We start from the raw sequence: 21,569 nt of genomic DNA, 5'->3' as shown, positions 1-21,569 counted from the left end.
TTCTTTCTTTAAAGTTTTGTTCTTTCTATGAAGTTGTTACTTGGTTTAATTCCAAAAGAATTCTTCTTTTTATCGAACCATATAAACAATCCCCCTATAAAGCTTTATATGGAACAGGACTCCAATCCATTCATATTTCAAAAAAGTTGCTTGAAAAAGTTGTTACTTAAGAGGACTTGGAAATACTTCTTAATCAGTAAGAATATGACATTATTTTACCATTTTTTCAATTGAAATAGTAAAAAACTGACTACGAGAAATGCTCTTCAAATAGCTAATGCAACATTTACCAAAACAGTTCCACAAACTAACTTTAGTCTATGTGAGATTGCAGGGAAAATGTCCTTAGAGGTAGAGGATTTAAAAATTGCTAGTGTAAACAATCCAAAATCCAAAATAAAAAGGTGTGCTTTAAAAAAAGTAACATACTTTGTAACTTAACATGAAGAATCAGTCCAAACATGACATAAGTATTCAAATTGAAGATTAATAAGATATTTATAGATGTAGAAAATGTAACCAGGAATATACAAATAGCATTCATCAAATTAAAAAAATCCAAAAATAATGCAATAAATATTAGCAGCAAAAGTTTTGTTTGGCTTAGAATTCACCAGCAACTATAAGCCCAAAGCTATTGCAGAAAAGAGATAAAAATCAGAATGTTCCAGCCTGTACTTAGGTGATCAAAAAGTAATGACTTTTTGACAAGACTAAAGCACATAGTTATGTCATCAGCAAATAAATAAACAAAAAAAAACATATAAGGATAAGTTTAAAAGGAAGCTCATTAATATAGGTAATGAACAATACAGGACCAAATATAAATCAAGGAGAGTTTTGTCTATCAAGAACAACTTTTAAGAATGAAATGATTCAATAAGTTTTAAAAATTTCACAAATGGACCATATAAAGCAAGTTTATAAGAAAACCAGCATACCAGACATACATACATCCAGCCTGGATATACATTTAGGTTTCAATTTACCTATTTTTTTGTAAAATGAATACTTCTCTATGAATAATCTTTGAATACTTTCTGTGCTTTTACTTAGCAGCTTTTCACTTAACCACAATTTTGTTTTTTATTGTGTAAGTTATGGCATCAGACCTTGGAAATCTCAACCTATACGTGTTTAAGGTCTGTAAAAAATTTTTAACTCTAAAAGTTTAAGGCCAACAATTTATTGCCCATACTTATTAAGCAATAGCTAGAGGGGTCAGAACAACATCAAGTTTTATAAAAATTCAAACCACAAATGTTATTTTCCAACAAGCAAGTAAACAAGATTTAGTTTAGCACTTAGTAAATAGCTAAGAGAATAATGAAGTGAGTTCTGGAGAACACACTTTCTGGAGAACACACTTTCTGGAGAACACATTTTTAAGATTGTAACAACCTGTCAATAACATAAACTGTGGAGCATAAGTGAGAAATAACTTAAGTTACAGAAGATTTAGATATTTTACAGTGGGTTAATATAAATAAAAAGGTGACCATTTATGAAAAAAACATGACAATAAAATATAAAACATACTAATCATATTTGAGTTATTGAAAGGATCCACTGCAACCTTTATAATATTTTCTTGAAATGTTTTTTTCCAGAGTTTTACACCTGTATCTGCATTCCACAACACCATAACATTCTGACTATATAATACTAAGAGAAGATCATGAGATACATCATAACCTTTAAGCCATTCCATACAAGTAGGTGATCGGCTGCTCTCAGTAAGCTCACTAATTAAAGTACCCATGCGAACATCCCATATGCTAATAAGACCAGATATATCTCCAGCAGCCAATTGAAGGCGATAAGGAGAATGAAGATCATGATAATAATTCTCTTGACACCATTTTACCTTAAAAAATCAAACAAATTAATTTACATTACAATTAATACAAATATTCCCTATATATCCATAAATACTTATACCATAAATACATCTAAAAAATACCAGGCACATATTTTTTTAACTGCCTTTTTACATTTTAAAAGTAGTATCATGCGCATTAATACACATAATTGCCTAGGCAGTAGACACAAACTACCAACTTTTTTTAGAAAAATCAATTGCTTCAGGTGAAAGTATCTTAATTAGACCATAATACTATAATGTATAAAATACGAAACTTCTAAGTCCTCTCAATTCTATCTTATATAAGGTATGTTCAAGCACGCCTTTGTTAGCAAAGATATAATAGTCTGGAAAAACCTGTATACAACTACCTACATCCACATCTGGAATATGCTGTGACAGCCTGGTGCCCTCATTTAAAAAAAGATATTACTAAAATTAAAAAATGGCTGCATTACTGCATCTATACAAGTTAACTTGCTAGCTAATGATAAACTTATGGTTTATTTTGTTAAGTGTAACTTGAATTGTGTGTATATACCTTTTTTGGTAAAAGACGGTTATGTTATTTGGTTAATATCTTTGACATATAACAAAAAATTAAGTAGAGTTTATGCACATTCAATTTAATTGAGGAAACTAATTAAACTTGATTGTTTTTTAAAAAACCGCACAAGCGCAAATAAAAAATAAAATTTTTTAAAAACATACAGAAACTTTTTATTTTTTTACTGTTTACATACATCAACAAGTAGCTAGAACATGCAAGGAGTGTTGCTACATTGACTGACAATTAGGAAGAACATGCGAAGAGCGCTGCTACATCAACTGAGGGTTTGGTTTGGGCAGGCAGTCCATCAATTAAAAAAAAAACTATTTTAAAGTTTTTAAACCTTTTTCCTTTATAACCTGATTGATTTATTCACTTTTATTTAAAAGTGAATAATATATAAAAATTGTATAAAAATTTCAAAAATAATCTCAATAAAAAACATGTCAATAATAATAAAAAAAAAATTTTTTTTTAATTATTATTTTAGATTTCACTGCTTCGAAAAGTTTTTACTAATAATGAAATTTTTTTACAAAAAATGTTGTTCAAAAAATTTTTTGAAATGAAATTAAAAAAATGAAAAATTTTTACAAAAATTTCTTATTATAACTTTTTTGTTCTCAATGTTTATTATAAATTGATGATTGTTTTGTAATTTTTTTATAATTTCACTATTTTTGAACTTTGGCATATAAATTTGTCAAATGATCACACACAGTGCAGTGAATGCCTGTGGGAAAAATGGAGTACGTTTGAATAGATAATTATTTTCCAAACAAAGCATATTTTGACAGTTGTCAAAATATAAAGATTAATAAATGATTATTTTAAAATATACGATGACAAAAATAAGACAGACATAGCACCCAAACAATACACTTACAATAATAAAAGAAATCAAATATTTTATAAACACTCAAAATGAACAAAGATATACAATAAATATATCACCAAAACAAAAACTTACAAAATAAAATATTGATTGCAAAATAAAAAGTATGCATAAATAAATAATGTAAGGTCTAAAAATGGAAAAAAATATATAATGCTAATATGTAAACTTAGGCCTGACATTGTAATAAATTTCCTCAGAGTGGTGTCTATTATTTTTGGCATTTCTATGAAGATCAGCATTAATAACTAGTTCATCCCTTTTTCTTGACTCTTAAAAATTTAACTCTTTAGCTGCTATATAAAGATTGATTTTATAACTTGACAGACGTGACTTGACAGATATTCATTAAAAGCATATGCACTTAAAATAAAGTAGCCTATATACAAAATATATATCTCATATTTAACCGTGTAATGCTTAAGACTAATTGATTTATTGATACTGATAATGATATTGATAATGATAATGGGTCATATATAAACTTATTCCTGATATAATCTATTTAATTATATACTTTTTAGTAAATGATAGAAATTAATTGACTGTTGAAATGATAGAAACTAATTGACTTACAATTATTTTAACAATTATACTAATTAAAGTTTATACTTCAACATCTTATTGTAAACTTCTAATAATAAAAGAAGAGGGAAGAGGTGATTAGGTGTTTATTAGTTTTATGGCTTTATCCAACACGGAGCTTAGAACCCTTGCACTGTTTATTAGTAATGAAAAAATAAAAATTTCCCAACTAAAATCTTCTTACTTTAGGAAAAGATGAACTTATTAAAAGAAAATTGATTCTTCATAGTGTTAAATGTGCTGACTTGATTAAATACTCTTAGGTGCCAAATACATTGGAGGGAACATTTATTAATTTTCTGAAACTTTTCCCACCACCGCAAACTTAATAACCCTCCTCTCTCCTGTCAACCTTAATAAATTCCTACCCCTCCCTTTTTTTTTTCTTTTTACCTCCATCCCCTCCCCCTTTGTATTAGGCACATGAGAGTGAACACGCTTATAACACAAGAAAGTTTCACATAGATGACAAATGCGTGACAAACTTTAAGACATTTTTAGAAAATTTATGTTGTTTTTTGAAACTTCAGGTTTTAAAAAATTCCGACCCTCCGCTAATTAATACTTGCCTCTGTTTATTGGGCAGACGAAAAGAGTTATTTTAACTAAAAGTAAATGAAATTTTAAAATAAGAGGAACTATTACCAAAAACTTTTTTTTTTTTTTTTTAAACATCTCCGCTTCCAACTAGGCTGCAAGCAACCACTAATTAAAGTTGGAAGTTACTGGAAGAGAAAAGATGAAGATTGTTGAGCGAGATAACGATTGACAGACAACTTAAAGGATTGCAAATAATATGAATCAGGAAAGCAAGATGAAGAAAGTGAATTCCAAAGAACTGATGTTCGAGGAAAAAAACTTTACAAATTGTTGGAGCACTTAGGAACAGTCACAGAAAAAGGATGAGACTTAACTGAATGATGAGTAACACGAGAGTGAATTTTAGTAGATAGCACAAAAGACACTACCTCTTTAGAGAAGTGCCCATTATAGTATTTGTAGAAAAGAGAAAGAGAAGCAACATTACGACAATGTGATAATGGTTGGAGGTTGACTGCAAGAGCAGGTCCAACTATGTTGGCAATGCATTTTTGCACCCAGTCTAAAAGAGAAAGGGCATCATTAGAAGATCCACCCCAGATATGGCAACAGTTTTCCATACAAGGCCAGATTTGAGATTTATAGAGATAGAGAAAAGAATCCAAAGTAAGAAAGTGTCGAGCTCGATAAAGAGATGCAACCTTAGCAGATGCTAATTTTGCAACAGATTTGATATATGGTTTCCAAGAAAGATCGGAAGTGAGAGTTAATCCTAGAAAACGAAGAGTAGATGACTCATCGAGTACATCACCGTTCATAAATACAGGAAGATCTAAATTATTGCATAACGATTAGCTGAAAAAAATAGAGTTTTCTCTGAATTAAAGTTCACCAGCCACTGTGAGCCCTATGCCGTAGCAGAAGTGAGATCCTTTTCAAGCTCATATGCCCCCTTCAAGCAATCAGATAGTGTTGGCTTCTTATCATGACAAGAATAAATGGTAGTATCATCAGCAAACAATGCCACCTTAGATATGAGAATATCTGGAAGATCGTTAATGTAAATTAAAAAGAGTATAGGGCCAAGGATAGAACCTTGAGGAACCCCGAAGTTACAGGATAAGAAGAAGAGTGCTGTCCATCAAGGACAACTTTTATACTACGATTGGAAAGAAAGGATTCACTAATCTTAAAGATGTTGCCAGATACACCATAAGAAGAAAGCTTATGGAGAAGATCAGCATGCCAAACTTTATCAAAAGCTTTTGAAATGTCAAGAGCAATAGCCTTAAACTCTACACCTTTATCTAATGCACATTAAAACCTATCGGTTATTACTGTTAGCAAGTCAGCTGTAGAACGAGAAGATCGAAATCCATATTGATGGTCAGAAAGTAGTAGTGGTGCGGTAGTGGTGTAGTGGTAGAGCGCTCGCTTCATAAGCGAGAGGTTCCGAGTTCGATTCCCACCACGTCCCTGGTAGTACCGCGCTCAACTTGTTTCTCCGCGCAGCAACCTTGTTTGTCAAGGTTCGTGTTTCAGAGTTATAGAGTTGAGAGAGGGTTATAACCACAATTAAGTAGCCTCCCCGTCTGTAGTGGCCTTCTGGGCTTTGGGGAGGTGAATTAACAAAAAAAAAAAAAAAGTAAGTTATTAGATTCAAGATGAGAAATTAGGTGTTTGTTAATTAAAGATTCAAAAACCTTGCTTATGAGGAAGAAAACTAATGGGACGGTAGTTAGATGAATCAGATCGCTCTCCAGAATTTTTGAAAATAGGGATAACAGATGCCACTTTCCAACAGGCTGGAAAACAAGACTCTGATAAGCACTTGTTGACTAGTTTTGAGAGTGTAGACAACAGCTCCGGAGAACACTTCTGCAAGACAATAACAGGTATGTTGTTTGGGCACAAGCTGCAGAAGAGTCTAAGCAGGAAATAACTTTAGATACAGAAGCTGAAGTGATGCAAATGTCAAACAATAGATCAACCTGTTTGTCGGCTATATCAGGTAAAACGCAATTAATGGAATCAAGAGATGATGTTGATGAAAAGTTCTTAGCAAACAAGCTTTCTCAGCTTTGTCTTTAGGTGAGGTGACAAAATCTGAACAATACAAGAGTGAATTAAAGATTTGCCCTTATTATTGATACTATTAAAGATTCTCCAGAAGTCACGAGAGCCTAATTTTTGAGATGAGATACAAGATTTCATGACCTGAGAATAGTGGGCTTTGACATTAGACAAAACCTTTTTAAAATGGTTTCTAGCAATGGTAAACAGACGTCTGTTTTGGGGAGAATTGTTTTGCTGATAGATATGGAAGTAATGATTATGTTGGATATTGCAGCAGCACAATGAGAGAAAAACGATGAAGAAGAGCAAGATGGAATAAAAGATTCCATGCCAACCTGAATCTAAGAAGTTACATAAAAAACACATTTAACAGCAGGAAGACGAAAGATTTCTGCCATTAAAAAAAATTATGGAAAAAGTCCCAGTAAGCTTTAAGGTAGTTGTAAAAAGTACTATATAGGGAATTCTGACTATGAAGAAAAACAAGATAATAGTTTTAGAGAGATCAGAAACGATGATCAGAAGCACCTAAGGGTGAATGTAGAATAACTTAGCACTAACTAGGATCAGAAACAAGACATAAGTCAAAAAGAGAAGATAAATGATTCGGATTGTCTGGAAAACAAGTTGGAAAGTTAACTATTTGTGTTAGAGATTAAAAAAGGCAAAAGTTGCGTGTCTTAACACCTGCAGAGTCACTGACACTAGGAACAAGCCATTCAGTGTGATGAACATTAAAGTGACTAACAAGAACACTATTGGCTGAAGGAGAAAGAGAAAATGCTTTTTGATATTATTTCTGGTCAATTTGATCAGAAATAACATCAAAAAGAATGCAGTCTTGAGATGAAGGAGAGTGATATAAAACAAAGAGAAAGGTGATAGAGTGGTGGTTTTTATTAAATACAAATCAATAGACAAAAATTTAAACAATTAAGTCATTAACTACAACATTGGCTGATAGATAAAGAAGAAAGCTGGGTCTATTTAATCAGAAATAATAGGGAAAAAAAAGAGAATAATAATAAACAAAGAAAAAGGTGGTTTTCATAGATAGGTGGTGCTAATTGAAAGCACATAAAAGAATAGTCTGTGGATTCAAATCTAGTTTCCCAACAAATGAGTGAATTCTTGCGAATGTAAGTGCCCAGGCCAAGCATGTGCTCATTGGAGTCTATGAATTAAAGAAAGATAACCATCAACATTAAGATCACAAGATGAGATAACTGAACTCAAAGAGCAAGTAGGTCTGATGAATTTTGCAAGAGATAAGACTCAACAGAAGAAAAGTTACTTTGAAGACCACGCATATTAGTGAATGATAGGTTTACAGAACTTGGCGATGACAATGGATTTTTGTGTTTTATAGTTTTTAATACTTTAGTTATTTTTTAAATTGGTAAAAGAACTTGACTCAAAGCATAGAAAGTACTCAGAACACTGTTTAATAGCCCAAGCAATTGCCTCATTACTATTAATAAACCCTAAGCTGTAACAATGGGCTCCAAATGTGGCCTTCACAACGCACACCAAAAGTACAAACAGGGACACCATCTATGCGCAACATGGCACTGTTAATACTTTGATATTTTTCAGCTGTTGATGGAATCAGCCTCTCTGAGAGCTACAACAGAGTTCAGGAAACCTGACTACCAGCCGGCCTCAGAACCATAAAACTGAGTTTTAGAGCTGTACCCTCATTAGGAGATAATAGAATGAGTTGCCTAGTCATAAAAACACAAGCAAAACCCATTCATTGAGTCAAGAAGATGTAGCTATCAACATCCTAAACTGGAAACAATGTATTAAAAATATATCTGCGCCAGCCTAATAAATGAAGAAGTAAAATAATAACAAAATGCAAAATAAGTCTATTATATATTTTCTTTATTATATATATATATTTATAACACTCTTGATTATTATAAATAAATAATATAATAAAATATTTTTGAACATAATTTTTACAATTTTTTGAGGGTTCAAATCCACCCCTAAGCATAAAAACATTTTTCAATTTTTTCAATTGCTCTTTATATTTAAAAAATATAAATAACAAATAAGATAGTTTTCTTATACTTTTATATCTATTATACTTATTTTTTTTATATTACATGATCGTTCCATATACCAACAACAAACTCAACTTATGTTAAAGATGTTTACACTTACAGATGTTTGTATTTAACACTATAAAATAGAATTTTTATATTTGCATAATTTTTGATGACATTGTTATTACATATATATTTTCATATCTGTATATAAATTTCCTATACTTCCTTATAAAAACGTGCTGAGAGAATTTTTCATTATTAAATCTGTTTTAATGGCTGCCAGGGTAAATTAACTCTAAAACAAACTCTTCTTCCATTAAAATTTGCTCTTGATGTTGAGTATACTCTTCTACACATTTAAATCTATTCCATGTAGGTTTAAATTTAGAAATTTTTGCACTGTTTAGTGACTGTAAACTGATTAGAAAACTTGGACAATAAGAATCTTGGCTAGATAGAAATAAGTTTTTTAATTTAGCAAATTCCTTTTTTTTTTAAAAAAACATCTTCAAATGATATAAAAATTAATCAAATAATAAACAACAAAGAAATAAGTTTATTAAAAACAAATATTTTCTTCAACTGAAAAAATTAAAAACTAATACCAATTGCTCATTTTAAAGTTGAAATTCGAAACACATAATATTTGATATAAACTTGTTCAACCTATTACCTGGTAGATTATTGAGGATAATGTAATGTTTGTACAACTTGAGCTGTTTTTGCTAACTTATTCTTTGCTAACTCAGTTGCAAGAATTTGACAAAAAAAAAATTTTTTAGGCAGTTTTCTAAACAGTGTGAAGGCTTCATTCTAAATTTAAACCTACATGGAATAGATTTAAACGTGAAGAAGAGTATATTCAACTTCGAAAACAACTCTTAAAATAAAAGTTTAATTTAGCGTTAACTTTTACATGCTGCTCTAGAGCAGGATAAAAAATTATTAAATTTTGTTAGGATTATATATCATATATACATTATTATTGTAAATATTTTTGTCTTTTTCATATTCACTATTTGTTTTCTAATTATATTTTATTTAAACTATTTTAAACTTGAAATTTTAAACTTGTATTTTTATTTTGTAATGGGCATCTAAAATTCTAATAGGACAATTTCAATATAAAATAAGTAATAGGACAATTTCAATAAAAAATCCCAATATTTTGTAGAACAATAACAACAAACATTTTCAATACCGCAGTAAAATATATACTTCTGTCTAACACAGTCCAGACCCACCTAAATTTGCAATCTGTCCAGACTCACCTACATTCGCAAACACACAATTTACATACACATAAGGTATCTTCATTAAAATTGTTTTTTCTAAAATTATATAAATTGTTCGAAAAAATGTTTTGTGAACATTTGAGTTGTAAATATTATGTTACTATAAAGTATTTAGATTTTTAACTTTTTAAAGTATTTTTAAATTAACAAAGCTTTAATATTGCAATCTTAATTTTATGAAAAAATAATTGAATAAATTATTAAAAACAGTAATATATAAATAAATCAAAAAACAAACAACAAAGAAATAATATAAGTTTATTAAAAGCTTATTAAAATTTATTAAAATGTTTTCTTCAACTGAAAAATAAAACTTAAATACCAAATGCTTATTTTAAAGCTGAAATTCATGATAATTTTATGTAGCACTTTATATAAATTTGTTCAGTCTATTACCTGGCAGATTATTGAAAGATGATAATGTAATGTTTGTACAACCTATAAAAAAAAATTGTTTTAAAAAAAAATTGTTGTGAAAAAATGCTGTATAAAAAAGTGTTGCTGAAATAAAAAAATACAGGTAATAAGAAAAGCAGTATTTAGAAAAATAAAAATTTATAAATTACTTAAATAGATATTCACTACTAACTTGAGCTGTTTTTGGATCAACAACAACAATATAATTTTGACAGCCATATGCTAAAAATCCTTGCCATCCCCTAAACATTTATAAAATATGCATAAAATATAAAACATTTATACTAAATATCAGGGATGCAGAGTCCCAAAAAGAATCCAATTTTAAATCTCTATTTTTTACTGGTCTCTGCTGCCCAGGTGCTCTATAAACTTTGGGTGACTTAAAATCTACAATAAGAAAAAAATTCATACGATTTTATAATTGATTTTTAGGTCAGAGTCCTGGAGTCCTTGTCACCATTAACATAAAGACTTCAGGTTTAAAAATTGATTGTTCCTCTAACCAATAGATCTTTAATTTTTTTCCCTAACTTATCATGTTTTAAATCTTTAATAAGATAACTTGTTGAATATTGTTTTTTTTTAAAAACTCTTGACACAAACTAAACAATTAGCATAAAAAAATCTTACCAATCACATGCATCTTTGTTGCCTGTATTTAAAACACCAGGTATAATTTTAGGTGTCAAAGAAATATTCATCTTTGATATCAAAACCACTGAAAAGAAAATATTTAAGCATTAAATAAGTTTATTATTATTACAACTATAGAATCATATATAAATGTTCTTTTGATAACTTTGAAAAAAGTTTTTAAATTTTCAAACTTTTTAATGTCATATAAATTGTAAACTTAATCCAGTAGTGGTGTAGTGGTAGAGCTCCCCATTACATCTCTTGTAACCACTACATACATACCACTCAACTTGTTTCTGTAGCAAGAATTCTTGTTCCTTGGACTAATTTCTGTTCTTCCCCAAAACTTTAGTTTTCCTGATACCATCTCTTGGTGCGGATTCATGAATCATTTTAAATATTTTTACAAGGTTTACATTTCAAGTAATAATTTTAAAAACTACGAATAATAAGTCAATAACACATGTAATACATCTCTCTATAATAATATATCACTTATATTATTTTTCATCTCAATGGCAGAGATGAAAAATAAAAACCTATGACTAACCTTTAAGAAAATAGTTCAAAAATTTCTTAATATACCTCATGCTACACATGTTTTACAGACCATAGTAATATATTTGTACAATTTATAAGAAATAATTACTTAACATATATATATATATATATATATATACCTTATAAAAACATAAAACTGATTGCTTCCATAAAATTACATCATACCACGATCACCAAAAAAACGAAAACACTTGCTAAATAAACTTTTTAATTTTTTTTACTACAAGTAAGCAAATTGTATAGATAAAAAAATATTTTGAATTATAATATAAAATCAATCATTTATATAATATAATCAATCATATATATCATATAATAAGTCATACTAAATACTATCATATAAAATAATAAATATGAATCATATATATATATATATATATATATATATATATATATATATATATATATATATATATATATATACATACATGATATATATATGTATATATATATATATATATATATGTATATATATATATATATGATATATATATGTATATAATATATATTATACAATCATTCATATATAATTATATTTTTATATTTTATATTATATAATAATTCATATACATATATATATATATGTGTGTGTGTGTGTGTGTGTGTGTGTGTGTGTGTGTGTGTGTGTGTGTGTGTGTGTGTGTGTGTGTGTGTGTGTGTGTGTGTGTGTGTGTAAATTATGTTAGTGTATTTTACAAATAGAGGGCTCAATGTTCTTAAAGAACAGAGCAATAATAAATTAGTAAAAAACACTTATCTAACTTTTATCTTCTACTTTAAGTTTCGCTATTGTTGTTCCTGATGATCCAGCAATGGTGAAACTTAAAGTAGAAGATAAAAGTTAGATAAGTGTTTTTTACTAATTTATATATATATATATATATATATATATATATATAATATATATATATATATATATATATATATATATATATATATATATAATCAGCCGTATGTATAAGATAATCAGTCATATAATAAATAAAATCATATTATATATTAAATTTAAGTCAAATATTAAATGTAAGTATTATATATAAAAAGTGCGGTAGTGGTGTAGTGGTAGAGTGCTCACCTCATAAGCGAAAAGTTTATCCACATTACTGCTAATAATGATGCAATTTTTAACAACGCATAATTTGTTTTTCCGCGCAGCAACTTTGTTTGTCAAGGCTCAGGTTTCGGAGTTATAAAGTTGAGAAAGGGTTGTAACCACAACTAAAGTAGCCTCCTCAATTGTAATGGCGTTCATAGCCTTGGGAGGTGAATAAAAATTAATATAGTCTCATAAATATTATCAGGTGGCCTTATTCTCTAATGGTAAAAGTAGACAGCTTTAAAGAATTGTAATTTTCTAAAGTTGTCTATTTTTTATACTGTTTTAAAAATAAATGGTTTTCACTAATTTATGTAATAATTTAAGTGAGTGTCTGATTAGCTACTATTTATGCAATAAATGGACAAAGTTTGTTACATTTTAAAATTCCAATAAATCTTAAAATATATATTCAAAACGTCTAACTATTAGCGATTTTGAGGAGCACTTTGTAATGAGATTAACAGCAAATAAAACCAATAAGCTTAACTTTTTAAACTTAAAAGTCTGAAACTGCATATTTTACCTATTTACATAATGCAGGGTTGTTTTTTTTAATGTTATTCACCTCCCTATGACAGAGAGCACTACAGTTGAGGAGGAAGAGGAGGAGTTAAGGAGGCTACTTTATTGTGATTACAACCCTCTCTTGACTCTTTAACTCCAAAACACCAACCTTGATGAAGCAAGGCGTCTGTACGGAAAAACAAGTTGAGCACAGTACTAATGGGTATATGGTGGGGATTGAACTCAAAACTTTTCGCTCATGAAGCAAGCGCTCTACCACTACCCCACAACCACATTTAAATATATGTTAAAAGCAGGATAATCAGAAATGGTATGACAAAAAGTATTCTATCGGTTGAAATATAAACAAATGACATGACTTATAATAATAATAATAATAATAACAATAATAACAATAATAACAATAATAATAACGATAATAACAACAATAATAATAATAATAACAATAATAATAATAATAATGATAACGATAATAATAACAACAACAACAACAACAACAACAACAACAACAACAATAATAAAACAATAATAATGGTGATAATAATTATTATTATTAAGCTCAATTAAGTGACACATGACATAAAAATTATTTAGAATTGACAAAAATGATAATAGCTGTTTAGGCTGAATAATACAAAATAAAAACATAAATTTAAAAAAAATTTGATTAACAACTACATAACTTCATTATAAGCTTTTCATTATCTTTAACAGTAGTTATACAATATAATACAAAAATTGAAGTTCATTTAATAAAAAATACTTGAAAATTTTTGCTTCAAATTAAAATCTTTTCATTTACTTTAACAATTTGCTCTTTGGTAGTTTTCTATAATGAAAAAAAAAATCAATCTTCTCCAACAGGTACAGCATCTTCAAGCTTTTTAAGAAACTTTACTCGCATTTCTGTAATACTATCACCACGAAGAACATCTTGCACAAAAGCTGCCTCTACTTCCATTTGAACCTAATTGCCAACAATAAAAATATGAATGAAATTAAAACTAAAAAAATAAAATAAAAATTGGTCTCGCGATTAAAATTTCATTAAAAGTTTTTTAAATTTCTATTAAAGAATTTAAAATTTCATTGAAATAAATACTCACACAGTAAAACTTCTTCATAACTATCTAACAAAAACGTTTTTCATCAAGAATCATGTTATATTTGAAAATCTTATGTCTTAAATGGGGATGTGGATTTGAAATTCACAAAAAGATTACTTCTTTCTAGTTTTTGGTATCCAGAAGCTTTAAAAATATAAAAAAGCTAATGGGCTACAAATGGGGAAAAAATCGAGACTTATAGGTCAGAAGAACTATCAATTTTTGAACCCAGAGTCCTTAGGTATAATGGCAGCAAGGACTCCAGGACTCCAGGTTTAAAAACAATAACTTCCAAGTCATTAAATATAACTTTTTTTCTTATAGCAGATCATTAATTAACCAACATGTTTAGAGCTCCTGGACACCAGAGACCATAAAAAAAAGAAGTTATAAACCCAGAGTCCTTTTAGGACTCCGCATCCCTGGTCTTAAAATTTAAGTAAGTTAGAATTTAAGGGTACAGACACTATTTAAAGAATGTTATCAAATTAAGTATCTATTATTAAAAAGAAGAGTGCAAAATGTTAAACTGTTTTTGTTCTTACAAAATAAAAAAAGTACTTGTTAGAATTAGAAGAACCTTGGTTTGTTTTAACTAAGATCAACTTAACTTTAGACAAAAAATACAAAAGCCATTCCTATAAAAAAAACCCAGCCGATTCAGCTGACCTTCATGTTCAAAGACTAGATGATTCAGCTGACCATACTGTTTAAATTAAAGACCATATTAAAATTAATTTTAATGTTGTAAAATTTGAAGAAGAAAAAAAAATCAATAAGACTTACCATTTCAAGAGCACCCTTAATAACACCAGCTAAAATACTTGAGTACCACAAATTGGAATGTCCATCTGGAAGCTCAACAAACTCTGCTAATGGGTTCGAGTCAAATATTAAAGAGAACTCATCACCCATTGCATTCCAACTTGTAACCTGTGGTGTTATTCCAAGAAACATTTTGAATCCATTCTATAAAAAAAATTCATGTTAAACTAAAGCCATGTAATAATAATTGAATTAGCTTAGCTACATTATAGTAATGATTAAAGACTCAATTTTTTAAATTTATTTTTTATTAATCAGTTTTCTTTATAACTAGTTTACATTTTTAAGAAGGTCAAACTTTTCAAATTAATTTACAACTTTTGCTTCACTTTTAAAAAGTAGCAAATGAAATTAAGAAAATAAACTATATTTTTCAATAACTAAAAAATAGAACAAAAAATTAACCCCTTCATATCCTTAACTTAAGCCTTGTAACACCTTAGCAATAACATGAAGGGAAATTTAAAAAAAGAACTAGCCTGTTACACCTTTGCAATAACATCAGCTGTCTCCTTTAAATCATGACATCTTCCAACATTTGAGCGTGCTAAAAAGTCTTCTATTAAACGAACACCAATGTTATAACCCCTATAAAAAAACAGATATATATATATATATATATATATATATATATATATATATATATATACATATATATATATATATATATATATATATATATATATATATATATATATATATATAAATGTGTGTGTGTGTCTATATGTGTGGGTGTACATGTATGTACGTATATATGTATGTATGTATGTATATATGTATGTATGTATGTATGTATGTATGTATGTATGTATGTATGTATGTATGTATGTATGTATGTATGTATGTATGTATGTATGTATGTATGTATGTATGTATGTATGTATGCATGTATAAAAGGATGTCCCAAAAATAAACAATTTTCAAAAAATATGTAGACCACCAAACTGTGTTCTATATAATAGAATAATACAGAACTTTAAAGATTTTTCCATAAGACCATTGAACATTTATCAGATTCCTAATATCATCAAAAAAGGTTTTTTAATAACAGATCAACCTGAATTTTAAATGTAACGAAGTTATAGAATAACTTTGAAAATAATAATCATTTCATAAATATGTTGAAAAAATATCATCATCAAAAAAATTTGTACAATTGTGTTTTTCTTTCATTTATAGTTTAAATATAATTTTTTTTAAGCAGTAAAATCAAAAAATAATTTTTTTATAAACTTTTATAAACCAAAAAATATTCATTTTAATTTTTGGGATACTGAGGAAGAAAAAGGATACAAAGAATATGATAAAAAATAAGTTGCTATGTTTTTATTGTTTAGAAGATATAATAGGGAGGTGGAGCAGAGGAGAGATCAAGCCAAGGAGGGTCAAGATTATTTTTACATGTAGTATGCAAAAAATACAAATGAATGGGTACCAGCATTTATCTTTCTTGAAAAAAAAGTAGGGTCAAAACTAGAAAAGAATGAGTAACAAACAGCTTGACGGGGCTAGAATTAATAAGCAAGATTATATGTTTTGAAAAAATGGCATAATTGAAAACTGCCTAATCCAAGCAAGTACAAAAAAACTAGGTGATAAAACAATAACAGTGTTGGTGGTGATGATTGATGATTTTTTTAAATGTCTTACTTTTTATGGGTCCCAGTCATAGATCATCCAGCTTATATTTTAAGAATCCGGAAAATTGTTTAAAATATCTGGAAAAAATCTGGAAATATATTTTCCCTTATTTTTAAAATATCTGGAATATATTTTCCCTTATTTTTGTCTTAATTTTGCTTTTAGCTAAATTATTTCTGATTTTTTCTAAAACTTTTCTTTATTTTTCTATGAGTTTTGAGTGAAAAAGCTTATACCTACATTTGTATGTATAGAAAATATTTTAGATATCTGGAAAAACTAAAAGCTGAAAAAAATATCCGGAATTCTGGAAATATCCGGAAAAGGATAATCCCTGGTCCCAGTATATGATATCAGACTGAATCCATTTAAGCAAGTTTGGTTTAAAATTTTCAAAGAAACATTCTAAATCCATAACCAAAACATAATGACAGTAGGTAGTATAAAACTATTGAAACTCTCTATTAGCAATTGAGACGATGCACCAGTGACTAATTGAAATCACATAAATAATTTTGCCCATTTTTTTATAAATTTAGACTTCTTCCTGATTTTAAGTTTATCCTATTTTTAGCCTGATTTTGAGTTTATCCTATTTTACCTGCTTGGTAAGTTTAAAATCTAAAAAATTTTCAATAAATATATAATACAAAAAGTAAATAAAACTCTATCATTAAAAAAATGAAGCACAAATCTAGTGCTGATAGTAATTTAAAAAGATTGTGGCTAAAGCAATGATTGTGGTGCAAACTTATTTTACTTTTATATACTTATTTTGTTTTTACATTTTTCAAATTAAAAATTTAAAAGCCAATGAAAAGTCAGAGCCAAAACAAGGATAAATCTTTTTTATTTTTCTTACTTGTAACTAGTTACTAGACTCTGGTTTTAACTAGTTGTTAATGAATTTGATTTACGCAGAACAAAAATTGTAAAAATAGCTTGTTTCCTTCAGTACAATAACATTTTTTTAGTGTACTGAAATTTTGTTAGTGTACAGTACACATTTTGTTAGTGCACTGAAGGGAAATTTTGTTAGTGTACTGAAGGGAAATTTTGTTAGTGTATTGAAGGGAAATAGCAAAACATGAAAATCAATAAGTAAATTAAGTTGTTAGTAACATTCACTTATGACAAATTTTTGACCTGGTGTAAATAGTGTTCAATTTTCTAATTAGCATTTCAAGACATAAAAGAATGGGTTGTACCATCAAATAGACATAAAAGAATGGCTTGTACAATCAAATATTGATAGTATTAACTTTAAACCTTATTGATTTGCATTTATTGATGCATTCACCACATGTTATACTAGTTAAGTTAAATATAAATTGTTCTAAAAATTCTTCAGACAGGGTCAAAATTTATTATACATCACTATCAAAGCAATTGTTGGATTTGAATTTCTTGAGGAAATCAATAAATATCTATTATTATTTCATTTTTTTTTTAATTTTCTTGTAGTTTTTCTTTACTTTAGAAACATAAAGCTATTATTTTTTTCTTATAAGCAGTAATTAAAATTAGAAATACAAATACATTTTTTCAAGTTGCTTGTTCACTTCATCATCACTTTCATAATCTTTAAGTAATTGAGACACTAATGCACCATAGGTTAATGTAAACAATTCTCCACTCTGAAATTTTACAAAGTATTATGAGTTTTTTAATAAATTTTAAAATAATTATCATAAATATTTTAACAGCATATTAATAATAAACATAATATATTTATCTGATTTTATACTTACAACTTTTTTGTTGTCTCTAACAGTACCTTGTTTTGACATGTTCAATAAAAAAATTTAATTATTAACTGTAGTTATCTTATTAACTGTATCTCTAAAAATGAAGTTGAACATTTATTTTTACATTATCCAATAGAAAAATACTTCAATTTTCTTATAAAATTTATTGCATTAATTATTGTTTTTATTAATAATTTACTAGGTAACCCAGCAACTGTGTAAGGCTGCTTTTATGACTCCAGTAATTACTTTTGGATATCTGTGGCAACTCTTGTTTTTTTTTTTTTTTAGTCATAGATGCATATAAAAACAAATGACACAAATTTTGAATATTTAAAAAAAAAAATGCAAGCACAGGAAGCAAAATAAGGAATGATACTGACCTTAGTTAGGAAAGACCACTACTAAGATAATTTTACAAAAACTTGAACATGAACAAAATTTTTTTATCAATTAGTCAAAGAAAAAGTTAAGCAGGATGCGGATAGAGCCAACTTGATCAGTTTGCACCTTGGCAAAGAAGTTGAAGGTGTCGAATTCTACAATGCAAAGGGTAATGAAATACCTTAACCTAAAGTCAAGGACTATGACAGACTACATTAAATATTCTATTAAAACAAAACACCAAGCCTCTGTGTTCATTCAGAGTGTTATTGGAATTAATTGAATGAGATGTCCTCTAGTGACTCAGGAGAAGATTATAGCCTTTTACAGACAAATTTATTTTTTGGATAAAGAAGACATACTCAGAAGGTAATTTCAAATTAAAATCTCAACAGTACCTCTTTGATACAATGGCACAATTTTGGGATAAGTCAATGTGGCCTCCTTAAGTCCAGACATTTAGACTATTTTATGTGGATGGCTGTTGAAGTATGTAAGTCACACAGTATAATAGTATTGAGGCTCTAAAGCAGTCTATTTTCAGAGCATGGAAAATTATTCCAACTATTGACATCATCAATGCCTGCCAGACATTCCATGATCGACTTCAAAAAGTCACATTGAATAAAACAGTTCTAGTCATTTGTGAAGTTGCAGCAATTTTTTTTACTTTTTTGTTTAAAAATAAATTTTTTATAAAATTTTAAAATTTATAAGTTTTGTCTTTAAAACATTACGCAGATATTGGGTCAACTAATACATTTGTTAATTGAATTAAAAAGATAATGTATTTTTAACCATATTTTTTATATAAGCTTTATTTTAAGATGAAGATAAGTTTTTTGAGATTTTAATTTCTTTTCTTAATGTTTTACTTTTATAATTTTTACAAAATAATGCATTAAGAATCAATAAGAATAAAATATTAATAAATTAAGATTCATAATTAAACTTTCAAAAATAAATAAAAACCAAAATATTTGTGAATTATTAAGAAAAAAGTCATATTAGTATTATGAAAACCAAACAAAAAAAGACCAAAAAACAAATTAATTAAAATCAATATGAAAAAACAAATAAATTAAAAAAAGCTATTACACAACTAATTGGTCATTAAAAAATAAAAAAATCATAAACATTTAAAGAATAATTTCTTTTTAAAACTTTTAGATTCTTTCTCTTTTGTTAAAAATTATCTTTTACAATCATGGTTGTTTTACAAAGTCAAGATTTACATTAAGTTTTACAGGAATCATTTGCAAAGAGTGCAGTATTAATGCAGAGACCAATCATATCAACATATTGTAACTAAATTAATTTAGAAATAAAACAAGTAGAAATTTAAAACTCATTAAAAAAAGCATAGCAATAGTAAAAAAAAAAATAACCTAAACAATCAATTAAAGTCAGGAATGTCATTGTATGAAAAACCTTTATACCCCCTCCATGCATAAAATGCTATTCGCACATGGTAAAAGCCAGGAATAAACAGCAAAACACCAAGTATAACTACTGGCCATGTTCTGTCAGCATACTAAAATTAGTATAATAAAGTATAAATATATAAAATTTAGTAAAAAAAATTAGTAAAATAAAATATAAATATATAAAACAGACATAAATATAAATATGTTCATTACTTTATAAACAAAATTTGTTTTATATTATTCAAATAGATTTACCAAATAACCAGTTTTTAAATAGGAGCTTAAACTATCAAAATCATAATCTGATTTTTCCTACATGTGTTATTTTACATATTATTTATATATGTAAATATGTTATATAAAGTACCTGTATGTCCATATGTTATGTATGTTAAGTACCAATAAACTTTAAATTATCATAAATAAAAACAATTTCATAGACAAGCTGATAAATAAGTTAATAAAATAAAACAGGAAATATAATTATTTTCTTTTATTTTCATTTATATTTAAAATTGCAAAAACAAATATTATTTATACCATGACATCAATGTATCCAGTAAGTAGCATACATCCAATAACAAGCAATATTGAACCAAGCATGAATAAAAATATAGCTAAAGCAACGGCTTTTGTTGGAAAAGTAGTTGGCAAGCTTTGAAACTAATTTAAAAACTATGAAATACTACTATCATTGTTATTGTCATTATTCTACCATGTTATTAAGTAGAACATTAACTAAAAAATTATAAAGATAAGAAAACAGCAATTTATATTTACCTGAGAATCAACAAAATCTTCATCAGAATTGTTAAGTTTGTGATATCTCGCACTAGAATTTACCTTTCTTATGCTCATTTTAGGAGTTTAAGAACATACCAATAAACAATTTTTATATATATATACCTAAATTTTAGGTATATTATTTTTAGGCTAAATTAATGTATATATATAATATATATATATATATATAAATATATATATATATATATATATATATATATATATATATATATATATATATATATATTTATAAAATATTTAAAAAGTATATATATATATACATATATATAAATATATATATATATATATATACATATATATATATATATACATATATATATATATATATATATATATATATATATATATATATATATATATATATATATATATATATATATATATATATATATATATATATATATATATATACGATATACAATTTTACAATACACTTATATATTATAGTATATACTAATTATCGTAATCTAAAATAAAAGGAAACTATTATACTTTTTATTTATAATATGTTAATAATTTTTGTTTTAGTAT

At 27.1% G+C, this 21,569-nt stretch overlaps 3 protein-coding genes across 4 annotated transcripts in view; all 3 read right to left on the bottom strand.

Annotated features, from left to right (window-relative positions):
* Positions 1–11,712, bottom strand: part of LOC100198607 (WD repeat-containing protein 11) — a 70,016-nt gene extending 58,304 nt beyond the window's left edge. Inside the window, exons 1-5 of the mRNA XM_065792215.1 lie at positions 11,599–11,712; positions 10,913–11,000; positions 10,452–10,521; positions 10,259–10,300; positions 1,540–1,867 (exon numbers count right to left, since the gene is read on the bottom strand). Of these exons, the coding sequence (XP_065648287.1) occupies positions 1,540–1,867; positions 10,259–10,300; positions 10,452–10,521; positions 10,913–10,983 (511 nt within the window). The 5' untranslated portion in view covers positions 10,984–11,000; positions 11,599–11,712. The remainder of the gene's footprint in view (positions 1–1,539; positions 1,868–10,258; positions 10,301–10,451; positions 10,522–10,912; positions 11,001–11,598) is intronic.
* Positions 11,713–13,796: 2,084 nt separating this feature from the next.
* LOC100215867 (trafficking protein particle complex subunit 3) lies at positions 13,797–18,581 on the bottom strand. Its single transcript, XM_065792212.1, has 5 exons — positions 18,427–18,581; positions 18,215–18,312; positions 15,523–15,622; positions 14,996–15,178; positions 13,797–14,070 (listed from the first exon to the last, which is right to left on the bottom strand). Exons 1-5 carry the CDS (start codon positions 18,463–18,465, stop codon positions 13,951–13,953), a joined length of 540 nt encoding a protein of 179 aa, XP_065648284.1. The 5' UTR covers positions 18,466–18,581; the 3' UTR covers positions 13,797–13,950.
* Positions 18,582–19,945: 1,364 nt separating this feature from the next.
* On the bottom strand, positions 19,946–21,170 carry LOC100208740 (transmembrane protein 230). Of its 2 annotated transcripts, none has more exons than XM_065792213.1 (4): positions 21,015–21,170; positions 20,775–20,897; positions 20,196–20,341; positions 19,946–20,115 (listed from the first exon to the last, which is right to left on the bottom strand). In XM_065792213.1, the coding sequence occupies exons 1-3, from the start codon at positions 21,090–21,092 to the stop codon at positions 20,204–20,206; spliced, it is 339 nt and encodes a 112-aa protein (XP_065648285.1). In that variant the 5' UTR covers positions 21,093–21,170; the 3' UTR covers positions 19,946–20,115; positions 20,196–20,203. The 2 variants fall into 2 exon arrangements, with proteins under 2 accessions (XP_065648285.1, XP_065648286.1); XM_065792214.1 differs by having other exon boundaries at positions 20,247–20,341.
* Positions 21,171–21,569: the final 399 nt, after the last annotated feature.

This window comes from Hydra vulgaris, chromosome 03 (genome assembly GCF_038396675.1).
Source record: "Hydra vulgaris chromosome 03, alternate assembly HydraT2T_AEP".
Lineage (NCBI taxonomy): Eukaryota > Metazoa > Cnidaria > Hydrozoa > Anthoathecata > Hydridae > Hydra > Hydra vulgaris.
The sequence above is the reverse complement of the archived record's forward strand: the minus strand, read 5'-3'. Positions and strand labels throughout refer to the sequence as shown.